This window comes from Arachis ipaensis, chromosome B5, assembly GCF_059453495.1.
Source record: "Arachis ipaensis isolate K30076 ecotype BB chromosome B5, ASM5945349v1, whole genome shotgun sequence".
NCBI classification, from domain to species: Eukaryota; Viridiplantae; Streptophyta; class Magnoliopsida; order Fabales; family Fabaceae; genus Arachis; species Arachis ipaensis.
Window position 1 is genome coordinate 119,263,300 of NC_142440.1, and position 14,402 is coordinate 119,277,701.

General features: G+C 36.9%; 2 protein-coding genes across 10 annotated transcripts; one reads left to right on the plus strand and one right to left on the minus strand.

Annotated features, from left to right (window-relative positions):
* Positions 1 to 591: 591 nt before the first annotated feature.
* Positions 592 to 13,017, minus strand: LOC107643783 (transcription factor GTE6). Of its 9 annotated transcripts, none has more exons than XM_088487678.1 (9): positions 12,918 to 13,017; positions 12,358 to 12,483; positions 11,706 to 11,921; positions 10,534 to 10,611; positions 8,084 to 8,308; positions 2,707 to 2,805; positions 2,491 to 2,549; positions 1,596 to 1,746; positions 592 to 1,409 (listed from the first exon to the last, which is right to left on the minus strand). In XM_088487678.1, exons 2-9 carry the CDS (start codon positions 12,481 to 12,483, stop codon positions 1,239 to 1,241), a joined length of 1,125 nt encoding a protein of 374 aa, XP_088343804.1. In that variant the 5' UTR covers positions 12,918 to 13,017; the 3' UTR covers positions 592 to 1,238. The 9 variants fall into 9 exon arrangements, with proteins under 9 accessions (XP_088343804.1, XP_088343805.1, XP_088343807.1 ...); XM_088487679.1 differs by having other exon boundaries at positions 12,358 to 12,497; positions 12,918 to 13,014; XM_088487681.1 differs by having other exon boundaries at positions 12,345 to 12,483; positions 12,920 to 12,999.
* On the plus strand, positions 3,225 to 7,239 carry LOC148565558 (uncharacterized). The gene has a single exon (XM_088487677.1). The coding sequence runs from the start codon at positions 3,582 to 3,584 to the stop codon at positions 4,929 to 4,931; it is 1,350 nt and encodes a 449-aa protein (XP_088343803.1). The 5' UTR covers positions 3,225 to 3,581; the 3' UTR covers positions 4,932 to 7,239.
* Positions 13,018 to 14,402: the final 1,385 nt, after the last annotated feature.

A 14,402-nucleotide genomic window follows, 5' to 3' on the forward strand; every position in this document is an offset into this window, starting at 1 on the left:
TTATTTATTTTGATGTTAGTGTTAAAATCTACTGATATTATAGTTAGATGATAAAATTTGTGAATTAATTATTACTTTTATTGTGTCAAATTAAGATACTATTGCAGTCTTACTGAAAAATTATATGTTTTTTTTTATTGGTTATTTTTAGAATTTGAGACTTAATTCTTTCATAAAATGTTAGTGAAGTTATGTATTTTAAATTTTAATTTTAAACTTTTAACTATTTTATATTTTTTATTTACGTGACACCGATTTTACCGGTTCAACCAATAATTTATCAATTGAACTAATAAACCAATGAACCAGTAACTTGACCAATTCAATCATCGATTCAGTTCTAACAACTATGATATCAATAGACATTTTGCTTGCGGTAGTTTTTTTTATATGAAAATTATTGTTGTGTTATTCTCGGTTATCAAGTAATGTGTTTTAATTTAATATAGAGATAATCACAAATCGAAATGTCCAATTTGCACATTTAAAAAATTTTTCAATGCTAAAACACAAATCGAGAGTAGATTTTGTGTTTTAAAAATTTTTAAAAATTAAAATTCACAAATCAAAAGGTAGATTTTGTGTTACTTCACAAATCAAATGGTAAGTTTTGTGTCTATTTACAAATCGAAGGGTAGGTTTTCTATCACTTCATAAATAGGAGGCTAGGTTGTTTTAAAAATTAAAAAAAAAATTAAACTTCACAAATTGAAAAGTCAAATTTGTGATCTCCACATAAAAAAAAAAAAAAAAAAACCACACCAAATTTTACACATTATTATTAAAAAACACTACTATAAACCCAATATCAAAATTAAGAACTCCTTTGCTTGCTTCTACTACTTAGCTGGGGTACATGGAATACGGATCCATCTTATTCTTATATGTGACAAACCACCACCAAAAATAACGAAGAACCAACAATGCCTTCAAAGGACAAATTTCTTCTGTACCCAAAAGGTTGAATTTAAAATGGCTATCGTTGACACTAAGGACTGCTGATATATATATATATATATATATATATCTATATATATATATTATCACGATCAATGGCTAATGATTCTGGAATACTTGAAAGCCTTCTGAACCTTTATACTATCGGCTTGCTTTCGACTCCATGTGCATTACAACTCAATTTCTTTTTTCTTTTTATGTTTTATCCTTTTTTCATTTTTGGGGCTGATTATAACTCGTTGGAGATAACATAACGCAAAACCCTTTCTCCAAATAACCTTTCAAGTGGGCTTCTTGTTCTTAGAAGCTTTGGCAACAGCATCACATAACTCTTGTTTACGTTTGTTTTTGTTGTTATGATTTTCATTGCCACTGGTGCTTCCTGAATTCTTGCTCTGTTTTTCTAAAGCCTCCTCTATAAAGTATTTCAACTTCCATAAGGTCGACTGGCTCTGCTTAAACAATGCATAAATCGTTAAAATACTCATAATATAATATCCCCCCAACTGCATGAACCGAAAGCAAGAAAAACAGAAAACAGATCCATTTGTTTCTTATTATCTTTTTATTTAAGATTTATGAAGGGAAACAAATGGATGAAATTGTGACACTTGGAATGAAGTATATAGATAAATTACCTGAGCATCGATGTCGAGATCCACCTCTTCTGCAGTTGCTTGGAAGCTCGGATTATTTTGGGCGACGATTTCCAATGCTTTACTTAGATCTTCAGGTGACAACCGAGCAAGAGCCGCGCCTAACTTTCTCTTTTCATCTGTTGTCATTTTCCTGCAACCAATATTGTCAAACTTAGCCATATGGGGGTGATAAAACAAAGTCATGTCTCTTTTGAAGACAGAGAAAGATATAACAAGAAATAAGTCACTAAAACACGAGGCAAGGGCGGCACGGAGAATAGGGATGATTGAGTACGGTTCATCTTCAATTATATTTTCATTTAAAGATAATCAAGGAATAGAATTCAAACTTAAAAGGATTAACAAATTAATGGAATTGTTTTAAGTCCAAGGACCATCGTGATGCCATGTACATCTCCAACTCCAAATATAAAAAAGGTTATATAATCTGGCTTTTTTATAGCAGTTCAAGTGTTCAACAGTTAGGCAAAGGAAATATTAACTTTGCTTTAACTTGTCTACTTTAAAATTGTATTCAAAGCATGAAAAGTATATCTAACTGATTTTGAAACCCAAAAATGCTTTTAAGGCTTATCTATTCCAACCTCATATCCAATTCAATAGACCATATCAAATTTAGCTTGCATAATGTTCATCATTTTCAGAGTGAATTCTACAATATACTCCCATGTATCCCAGAAACTGACATAAAATTGAGATGTATTAAGAATGAATTTCACCATTCCTAAGGTGTCACAAAGGGGAATAAGCTACACCATAAAGTAACTAAGGTAACTTTGAAACCATTTTCTCCAATTCAAACAAAACATGCACACAACTTCATAGCTAGAAAAATACAAAATACATAGGAAAAACATGACGTATCAAAGCTAACCTGAATTTTTTAACAGCCATCTCCCGTAGCTCTTCTAAATGCACATCAACATCATACAGCTGAAAAGATAAAAGGTTCAATCTCTTGAGCAAGTTCAAGACATGTATAAGAAGTATCTTTAAAATGCTTGCAAGAGATTGTACTTCATTGTGTTAAATTTCCTGTCGCCCCCCATATGAAAACTAAACAATAAGATCATAGAACTTTTACAAATACCTCGTTACTTAAGTCTCTAGCCATCCTGGCATGAGCGGCTTCTTGAGCAAGCTGCATGCTTAACTGTGCTTCAGCTTCTTCTTGTTCTCGTCTTGTTTCCTAAAATTTAATAATCCCAAATGATTAGAAGAATTGAGGTATTATCATCAGAAGGGGGGACAAAATCTAGGTAGGTACCTAATGAAAATGCACAACAAAACTGAATTTGGAAAATTCCATCCTTCACAATTGTTGAATATCATATTAGAGATATAGGCTGTATATAAGTTATTTTGAGAGATATAAACTTTATATAAGTTATTCTGTGTTGGTATAGTTTCCGTTTTTAGATATCTGATTCTGTTGTATCTCCTAGTATTAAGGGATTTTATTTCTGTACCTATGTATATATATATATTGACGCTGAGAGATGATTCTCTCAAGGAATTCATCCAAAACGCAATCTTTGTCTCACTTGATTCGTGTATTTCAAGTTGGTATCAGAGCGGGTTCCGACCCGGCTCTGGTTTCTATTTTTTTTTTTCTTCTTTTCCGGCTGCAATCTCTCAGCCGTGTTCCCTTTTCCCACCAGCTGACACTATCAGCTGTGTCTCTTCGTCAGAAACTGTTTTTCCGGCCAAAACCTTGTCAAACATCAGACCCACTCCGAAGCAACCCCAGAATCAGAACCGGAAAGCCAAGTTCGGCCTGTCCCCAAAATTTCACCGGTGTCAACCGCCGCACGCGCCGACACACGCCGCCCCTTTTCCTGCGCGTGGTCCTCACGCGCCTCCGCTCCAGACGCGCGTGAACGTCACGCTCCGCTGCCCAGGCTTTTTCCGGCCCTCGTTTCCCTTCTGCAGGTGTTTTCCGGCCGTTTCTGAGTGTCTGCCATCATGTCTTCCGAGGTAACCCCCGACACCAACTCCAATGGTGGCAAACCGGCTGTTCTAACATCTGTTGTTTCTGGAACCGCTACAATGACCTCTGAAAAATTGATGGGTGCCAAAAATTACCTTTCTTGGACTGATTCTGTGGAACTTTGGTTCATGGGCCAAGGCTATGAAGACCACCTTACTAAATCTGTTGATGATGTTCGCACCGCTGACAAAACCACTTGGAAGAAGATTGATGCCCAGCTATGTAACCTTATGTGGCAGACCATTAATCCACCAAAGCTGACTATGTTTCGAGCTTACAAAACTTGTAAAAAGGTGTGGGACCGTGCTAAAGCTTTATACACTAATGACATTGCAAGACTTTACCATGTTGCTAAGAAGCTGTGTAGTTTGCAGCTTCAAGGAACTAATATGGAATCTTATGTTGGAGCTGTGGAAGTTGTCAAGGAAGAGTTTTCGACTCTCCTTCCCTATGTGTCTAATGCTAATGACCATCATGCTCAACAGGGAAAGCTGTTTTTGGTACTTACGTTACTTGGGTTGCCAGCTGAACTTGAATCTCTTCGGCAACAAATATTGGGCACCTCACCCATTCCTTCCCTTGAGGACGTATTTGCACGGCTCTTGCAATCCGGCCCCTCTCTTAAGACCCATACTTTCGACCAAACTGCATTGGCATCCCAATCTTCTTCTCAAGTGTCCTTTCAAGTGCCCACTCGCGGCGGCCGTGGGAGTCGTGGTAATGGTCGTGGTAATCGTACTCGCCTTAGTTGTACCTATTGCCATAAGATTGGTCATACTCAGGATAAATGTTATGCTCTCCATGGTCGTCCTACCAAGGTAGCTAATGTTGTCCAAACTAATGACCCATCTGACGTTCACTCAGCCGCACAACCACAAGGGATATTTGTCTCTGGCAATGATTATGATGAGTTTCTCAAGTACCAGGCTTCAAAGCAGGCATCTACTCCCGTTGCTTCGTTGGCCCACTCTGGTAATTCTGTTGCTTGTATCTCTCATTCCTCTTCTCTTGGACCATGGGTCCTCGACTCAGGTGCTTTTGATCACATTTTTGGTACTTCTTCTGTCCTCTCTAAACTTGAACACCCTGCATTTCTTCCTTCTATCACTTTGGCTGATGGTTCTAAAATTGGTGCTAAGGGAATAGGTCAAGCTACTCCTCTTCCTACATTACTTTTGAAATCTGTTCTTTACATGCCCAATTGTCCTTTCAATTTGATTTCTATTAGCCAACTTACTCGTTCTCTTAATTGTTCTGTTACCTTTTTTGCTGACTCCGTCATTGTGCAGGATCGAGGGACGGGACAGACGATTGGTACAGGATGAGAGTCTCAAGGACTATATCGGCTTGCCTTACCCACTACTACTGTGTCTTCTGTTGCTACTGTCAAGTCTTCGGACGTGGTCCATTGTCGCCTGGGACATCCCAGCCTCTCGAAGTTACAAGCTATGGTCCCGAGTTTATCTCGTCTTACTACTTTAGAGTGTCAAACTTGTCATTTAGGTAAACATGTTCGTAGTTCTTTTTCAAGTTGTGTCAATCCACGAGCTGCGTCTCCTTTTTCTGTTATTCATTTTGATGTATGGAGACCTAGTCGTGTTACTTCTCATTTTGGTTTTCGTTATTTTGTCACCTTTATTGATGACTTTTCTCGTTGCACTTGGTTATATTTAATGAAGGACAGATCTGAATTATTTGCACATTTCAAGTCTTTCTGTTATGAAATTCAAAACCAATTCAAAACTTCAATTAAAATTTTACAAAGTGATAATGCTCGTGAGTATTTTTCAGCACCCTTTTCGTCTTACTTGTCCTCCCAAGGCATTCTACATCAGTTGTCTTGTCCTCGTACCCCTCAACAGAATGGTGTGGCTGAGCGTAAACATCGTCACTTGATTGAAACTGCTCGCACTCTTCTTCTCCATACTCATGTTCCCCTTAAGTTTTGGGGTGAGGCTGTTCTGACTGCATGTTATTTAATTAATCGTATGCCTTCTTCTGTTTTGCAAAATCAAGTTCCTCATTCCATTTTATTTCCTCATGAGCACATTTTTTCTCTTCCACTACAAGTCTTTGGTTGTACTTGTTTCATCCATGATCTTATCCCAGGCAAAGACAAGTTAACTGCTCGCTCTATCAAATGTGTTTTCTTAGGGTAGACTCGATTTCAAAAGGGTTATCGTTGTTATTCTCCAGCTCTTAATCATTTCTTCGTGTCTGCAGATGTCACTTTTCTTGAGAATACCCCTTTTTTCTCTGCACCCGACCTCACTTCACCTTCCATTACGGAGGTGCTTCCTGTTCCTTACTTAGATGGGCCTCCTATTCCCACAAAGCCTCTCCAGGTTTATCATCGCCGCCCACTGCCTGCAGTCCAAGATAACTCATCTCCTGAACCCGTGGTTGAACTGTCCTTGGATCCTTCTTCGGGAGTTAGCAGTAGTCCTCCTATTGCTCTCAGACAAGGTGCTCGTTCCACCCGTAATCCTAATCCTATTTATAATTTTCTTAGTTACCATCGTTTATCATCTTCGCACTATGCTTTTACCTCCTCTTTGTCTTCTGTTTCTATACCCAAAACAACAGCAGAAGCTCTTTCACATCCAGGGTGGCGCCAGGCTATGATTGAGGAGATGTCTGCCTTACATTCTACTGGTACTTGGGATCTTGTTCCATTGCCACCGGGCAAATCTACTGTGGGTTGTTGTTGGATCTATACTATTAAGGTCGGCTCAGACGGAACCATTGATCGATTAAAAGCCCGCCTTGTGGCTAAGGGCCACACTCAAATCTTTGGTTTGGACTATGGTGATACCTTCTCTCATGTTGCGAAGATAGCCTCTGTTCGTCTTTTTCTTTCTATGGCTGCCATTCGCCATTGGCCTCTTCATCAACTTGATATTAAAAATGCTTTCTTACATGGTGATCTCGAGGAGGAAGTATACATGGAGCAACCTCCCGGGTTTGTTGCTCAGGGGGAGTCTTCCGGCTTAGTAAGTCATTTACGCCGATCTTTATATGGCTTGAAACAATCCCCTCGAGCTTGGTTTAGTCGCTTTAGTGCTGTTATTTCTAAATTTGGCATGATTCAGAGTGAAGCAGATCATTCAATTTTCTCCCGTCATTCTTCCTCCACGACCTCCATATATCTAGTTGTTTATGTGGATGATATTGTCATTACTGGAGATGATCATGAGGGAATCACTCAGTTAAAACAGCACTTGTTTGATCACTTTCAGACTAAAGATATGGGGAAGTTAAAATACTTCCTAGGAATTGAAGTGGCACAATCTAATGCTGGGATCTGTATCTCACAGAGAAAATATGCTCTGGATATTCTTGAAGAAACTGGAATGTTGGATTCTAGACCTGTAGATACACCAATGGATCCCAACACAAAACTTAGTCCAGATCAAGGAGAACCTCTTGCAGATCCTGGTAGATATCGCAGATTAATTGGCCGATTGAATTATTTGACAGTCACTCGGCCAGATATTTCATATGCCACAAGTATCCTAAGTCAGTTTCTTGACTCCCCATGCGATAGTCATTGGGACGCAGCTGTTAGAGTCCTTAGATATATCAAAGGTGCTCCAGGAAAAAGTTTGTTGTATGAAGATAAAGGACATAACCAGATTGTTGGGTATACTGATGCAGATTGGGCAGGATCTCCATCTGATAGACGTTCTACATCTGGTTATTGTGTTTTTATTGGTGGAAACTTGATATCTTGGAAGAGTAAGAAGCAAAATGCTGTAGCAAGATCTAGTGTGGAAGCTAAATATAGAGCTATGGCACTTGCCACATGTGAACTTGTATGGTTGAAGCAATTAGTTAAGGAACTTAAGTTTTGTGAGCCGAGTAAGATGGAACTGGTGTGCGATAATCAAGCTGCCTTACATATTGCTTCCAACCCTGTGTTTCATGAACGGACCAAGCACATAGAGATTGATTGCCATTTCATAAGGGAGAAGTTGCAAAGTGGGGAAATAGTAACAGCCTTTATCAACTCCAACGATCAACTTGCAGATATTTTCACCAGAGCTCTCCGGGGTCCTCGGATACAATACATATGTAACAAGCTTGGTGCATATGATTTATATGCTCCAGCTTGAGGGGGAGTGTTGAATATCAGATTAGAGATATAGGCTGTATATAAGTTATTTTGAGAGATATAGGCTTTATATAAGTTATTCTGTTTTGATATAGTTTCCGTTTTTAGATATCTGATTCTGTTGTATCTCCTAGTATTAAGGAATTTTATTTCTGTACCTATGTATATATATATATATATATATTGACGCTGAGAGATGATTCTCTCAAGGAATTCATCCAAAACACAATCTTTCTCTCACTTCATTCGTGTATTTCAAGTACAATCATTAATATCAGGGAAAACAATTCACAAGAATTAAGCTTATTCCATCAGAGGTTCTAATAATAATAATAATAATAATTAAGAGAAAAAGGACTTTACCTCTTCAGTAACTTTTGGCAGAAATTGCAACCATTTCTCCTCAAACTTTTCCAGCAAAGTTTTTGCCATCACATGGACATCACTTTTTTCGTCATTATACTTCATGGCATTCGTGAAAACTAACCTCACGTCAACACATATCTCCCGAACATTCTTATATCCTGTACCATCTTTAGCTTCCGTTTGATTCTTAATGGTACTAAAATCCATTGGCTTGTCAATGACCTAATATGCACCACACCCAACAGATTAACCAAATTCATAAGAAATTTCTGTGGAGCATCAGATTCCTGAAATATGCAGTATCGAATGAAAGATCCTTAACTTAATTAAAAGCCTATTGATCCAAAACGACAACTATATGTCACATATTAAAAAAAATGAAATTTCTTTTCATAATAAAATATATTTATGAAAGAGAAAAGTTAAATTAACAACCAAGTCTTGTCCAATTTGATGAAGTTGCCAAGAAGGATCAAGCAATTCTAGGGTCTCGTTATAAATTATGTTTACATGCAAGCATATTAAAAACTGGATCTATTTAAATAGTTTCACATATAAATTTTCATCTTTCTCTACACCCTAGCTACCGGCGTACCCTCCATCTAATATTTTCAGGGCTTTTATAGGCTTTCTTTGCATATGCCAAAACCATCTAAGGCAAGGTTCTACCACCGTTTCCGTAGTATGCGCTATCACAATTCTCTCTCTAATACATTTATCCCTATTCTTTTACTGTCCACTTATCGAACGTAACACCCCATTTCTACAATGTTAAGTTTTCTGTCTTGTTGGTTTTCTACAGCCTAACATTCTTCCTCTACCTCTCTGTCACTTTACCCTTCCTCTAACCCTCCTCCTCCTCTGCCTCTCCTTCTTTCTCTCTTACATTTGAAGGGAACAACGGAAATGGAGGTTATAAGAATAAAAGGCATGATTTAAGAGTGACAAATTTGAAGGTGGTGGAAAGGGAATGGAAGAGTGGTTTTGGTTTGGTTTTGGGAAAGAGAAGGATAAAGGTAGAGGGAGGAGAGATTAGTGGAGGTGTGTGGTGGCAGCAGAAAGAAAGATTATGGAGGAGACACAAGAGGTTGGGATCTGATGGGGGGTGTGTGAGTGTTGTTGCTGCTGGGAGGAAGAGAAGAAGTGTAGGTTGGAGTAATTTTTAATTTTTAATTAGAAAGGGTAGTTTTGGTATTTTATACGTGTCTCTGAGTTTTGTTCATTTTGACCAATTGTTAGACAAAGACATTTTTTCAGTTCTATCTACTATAACCAAACACAATTCAGAGACATAACATTTGTGTCTCCATCCCTACTGTCTCTATATCCCTGTCCAGTGTCCTGGGACACGTATCAAACGCACCCTAAGGCTGTGTTTGGTTAGTGTCTTTTAGATACAAAGACATAAACACAAATACACAAGTAGACATAGACACAAATCAAATTTTATTATTATGTTTGGTGATGATACACAAGACACAATATCTAATTCAAATGTCTATTTTATCCTAAACATAACCATCACTGCTACTATTATTATCACTTGTTTCTAACACCAATGCTAATTTTTCAACCTCAATCCAAATCAATATCATCAAAAAACTTAATTATTAGTTTAACAATTCAAATTAAAAACTGATCGGCAATTAAAATATAAACAGAAATAAAAGTGAGAAGAATGTGATGAGGGTTGAGAAAAGTGACAGAAGCAAAGAAGGTGATGAGAAACTGCAGATCTAGCAAAAAAAAAAAAAGAAAACAGAGGGAGCTGGAATAGATCTGAAACATGGTGGTGGTGAAGCAATGAGATCCATGGCAGTGACGCAATGAGACCCGTGTCAACGACGATCTGCAATGGCGAGAACGGGGTGACGTGGTGACATCCATGACTAGCAAAGAAGAGGCACGAAGACAAGAGGAGTTTTACGGTCAGACGTGAAAGAGAAATTTTGCTGGTCAGACTCAAGGAAAAAGAAGAAGTTTGGTGGCCAGATTCGAGGGTCAAGGGAGGAACAGAAACAGAAGAAGAAAGTAGCTGTAGTGGAGGATGAAGAAAAAAATGACTACAATGGAAGATGAAAGTGCGTGAAGGAGAAGAAGAAGGATGCTGAGGCAGTGTAGAAGAAGAAGAGACTAAAAAGGTTAAATAAATGAGGATAAAATTAGAATTTTAAAAAAATATTAAGGATAAATTTGTCCAAAATTAAGTTTTAAATTGTGTCTCACCGTGTCTTATCATTTCAGCGAGACACAAAATACGTGTATTTTGTGTATCTCTGTGTGTAACCGTGTCTCTCCATTTTTATGTCTTACAAAACAAACATTGAACGTGTGTAACCTGTGTAACTGTGTCCATGTCTTTGATAGACATGGACACTAACCAAACGGGTCCTAATGTCTCCAAATAAGGAATATCCTTCCCAAAAAAGGCCCTATGTCATCCTCACCTCGTAATAGTCATGCAAACCAAGGCCCTCGACATCCACAGGCTGCATAAAAGGCCAAGCCCACTTGTGTTGGGTGATCTGATGGAAAAAGACCAGCTACGAATTAATATGTAGTTCTAAGAGAAAGACAGCATATACTATCTAAATCATGTACCGCAACTCAATTGCATGGCATGGGCTCAAGTTCCAAAAATTACATGAAACAATAAATTTACAGTAAAATCAAGAAGCAGAGTGCAGATAATAATCACGTCTGTCACATTTGAAAATGAAAATAAAGCAAGATAATAGAAATCAGATTACATAAGATAGTTGGCTTTACAAAAGATTCAAGTTGTGGGCAAAATAAAATGAATATCTTCATTTTTATCAACAAAAATCTAGAGCCCCACTCAGGCATGTTGATTTTCATATTCGATGTGTAAATCAGAACCTTAGTGGCAGAAAATTAGTGTACCTTCACAAACAATTAAATAGTTAAAAGCCTTTATGCAAACATTAGATTATTATCTATCAAAACTGGGATTTAAGTCTTTAACATATTAGTCCCTAAGTAGATACTTTAGAATCATCCACCGTCACATCCTAGGACTGTAGTCAAACCTGTCCTATTACAAGCCTCTCATTGTGACCTATGACTCATTCATCATTTTCTTGAACTCTAATTATAACTTCATAATACTTGAAAGCCCTTTTTATCGTTGTATTAGATACCATGTCAAATGGCACTTAGTCATCTATGTAACTATTTACCTAAACTATTGAAATTTAATAAGATCATCTATAACTATACATAAAATTGAGGTAATGTATTACATATCATGAAAAAAGAATCAATTCCCTATTTCCCTATTCACAAAAGTTGACCTATAATCGTGTTATATTGCTCTCTGCACTCAGAGATTAAAGGGCAGGGAAAGAGAGAGCAAAAGCACAGATAGGCATACAATTTTTAACCCAAAAAAAAGTTAACTAGAGGTTATAATTTGACACTTGTGTCTTGATTCTTGCTATTACCACGAATTTATACAGATGCAAAGCGTAGCCCATATGTAACCAAAATAAACAAGAACCATCTCTAAACAAATAAACAATCAACATACAGATGCATGTTTCACTACCAGGGGTCGTCTATAAAAACTTTAGACATAAATTAAAGATAGTTTCCTTGCCTGGCGTAATATTGTGCCAAACTGGCGCATAAGATCTTGCATTCTCTTTGCCGCTGCTGCTTCTCTACGTGATGCTACCTTGTTTTGCTTCTTAATACTTGCAACATGTTTCTCCTTGTCTTTATCCTTTGTAGACGAATTACCTTTATCCATATTCTTTTGTCTTTTATTCGTGCTCGAGAAAAAAATTTCTATGTCATTCACTTTCTGCTCAAGCTGCAGGAAGAAAACATAACACATTAAACTTCCTGTCTCAAAATAGGAAATAGTGCTTCCTCCATCTAAAGCTTTGCAAACATATCATAGACATGCATAGCGCATGAAAGCATATTCAACAAAACTCATGCCATATCCATTATTTTTAAGATATTAAGACAATTCTTCTAGTTGTGTAGCATTACTCAACAAAACAAATATGATAGATAAAAGGGGAATAAGCAGTTAACCTATTGAACTCTGGTCCATGTGCAATTTACACCTTAAAGGCTTAAACTTTCAAAATGTGTAATTTGATACCCTAAAATTGCTATAGAGTACAAAAAGTGAGATATTTAGTTTATTTTCCCAAAACAAAATTCACATTGCATCTTGAAAACTGACATAATTAAGAGTATTATTAATTGTTGAAATAACACTCACTAGCAATACTTGCCTCATCAACTTTGGAAATTATATCATCGACACGACACTTGAATCCCTCCATTTCGATCAAACAGTCATAAGGGTTCCCTGTTGTAATGTTTTTTGCCTCCGAAATCGATGCACCAAATGTGTCCATCTGACACAAGAACACTCCAATCGATGCAAATTTGTTAGTTTCTAGAAACAGATTTTTAAGTAAACAATCAGTCTTAAAAAATAAATAAACATTTTATATTGAGTGACTCAGAGAGAGGATGCAGAAAACAAAAGCAACGTAGGTAAGCACAATTCACAATTCAGAACGAAAAAGTTTCTACCAATGAAACCAGCAAGAGTTCTACAACTAGCACAGAAAATTAACAAAATAATTGAAGCCTATCCTTTAAATTGTATATAACATTCCATCTATTTACAATTGGGGATTTGCAATTTTATAATGACTGTATAAGCAGTTCCATTCCCATTAAATAGCCACATGTGTGTGGTGAACACAAAATGGAAAGGAACAAAAAAAGGAAGAGAGATGTTAGTAGAAGAGAGGAGTGGGTAACAGTGAAGAAAGAAGCTCACACGATCAAGAAGATTGGAGTTGCGCACTGCGTTTTAACGCAACCTCCCTCTGTTGTAGTGTGACACTAGTTTTCTGCAGAACAAAGAATTTGTAGCTATTTTAGAAAAATAAGAGAGTGATAATTGGGTATCGAGGATTTTAATTTTGAATAAATTAATTTTTAAAAAATATTAATTAAATTTTCTATGATAATCTATTCACTATTTATTATCCCAGAACTTAATTAATATTTTTTTTAAATTAATTCATTTTTTTAAAAGGCAAAGTGATATTTATTTATTAAAGGAAAATAAACAAAAATTGTAAGTCCACATTGAACAACCATACAATAGTGTAAAAAAAGATTTTTTAAACAATTAGTATATCTTTAACGAAACATAACTAAACAGTAAACACACATATCAAGTCTCATTTCTCTTCTGAAACTCCTCCATAATTTCATGCGCTGAAGTGATAATCAAATCTCGTGAAGTGCTTTTGTTTTCAAAGACAAGAAGATTTCTCGCGGTCCAACTTTTTCATAGAATAATTGCTACCAGTGTTGAATTTTTTCTCTAATGATGTCTTCGTCGTGCTCCTTCCATAAACCGGCTCCATCCCACCCAAAATTCCTCTGAACTATTTTGCGCCAGGTAAACTCCCATGTGTGACTTTTGCCAAACTTCTTGTGACCTTGGGCAATCAATTAAGCAGTGATTTACGTTTTCTCCCAAATTGTTGCATCTAGGACAGATTTCTGGGATTACTGGCAGCTTTTCTTGAAGTCGACGACAAACTGGGATGCCGTCATGAAGGGCTTTCCACAGGAATACCTTAATCTTCGGCGAACATTGGAGTTCCCACAGCGAATTCCAGAGTCTCTTTTCCTTACACAGTTCGGATAATTGGTTAATTGGAGAATGCACCATTTGGAAAGCTATTTTATAGCCGAAAGCCATTGTGAACCTATCATCCCTTTCACTTTCCCAGGTAATCCGATCTTCTTCAACTTCCATAATAGTAGTTTGTAAGATTTCTGATGCAATTTCTGGATGAAATAATTTCTGATTATATCCTCCTTCCACTGTCGTAGCCGCTGCTTTAATTAATACCTCTCTCCCACTGACCGATAATAATGATCGCTTCCAAGCCTGCAGTTTCTTGTCAACTTTCTCCTTTATAAAATTAAAGGTCTGAGTTTTTGATCTATTAATCACTGCTGGCAGTCCCAAATACTTATTTCGTCTGCTCACGTGCGGAATCTAAAGTAAATGAGACAAAAATTCTCTGGTCGAACTAGGAGTGTTCTTGCTATAGAAAATAAATGACTTAAAGAAATTAATTGTCTGTCCACTAACATCACCATAGCACTCCAGGATCTCCATCAACTTGTGGCATTCTACCTCATTTGCCTTACAAAAGAGAATGGAATCATCTACAAAGAATAAGTGACTAACTATATGGCATCTACCATTGAGTCTTAAACTTAAGATTTCTCTCCTCTG

Excerpts from the sequence above, each read along its gene's own strand:
- LOC148565558 (XM_088487677.1), top strand. The coding sequence starts at position 3,582 with ATGTCTTCCGAGGTAACCCCCGACACCAACTCCAATGGTGGCAAACCG.
- LOC107643783 (XM_021124232.2), bottom strand. The coding sequence starts at position 12,483 with ATGGACACATTTGGTGCATCGATTTCGGAGGCAAAAAACATTACAACA. Across the intron at positions 8,309-10,533 it reads GTTTGCATGACTATTACGAG|GTCATTGACAAGCCAATGGA; the intron begins GTGAGGATGACA and ends GGTGCATATTAG. Across the intron at positions 1,747-2,490 it reads ATGGCTGTTAAAAAATTCAG|GAAAATGACAACAGATGAAA; the intron begins GTTAGCTTTGAT and ends TATTGGTTGCAG.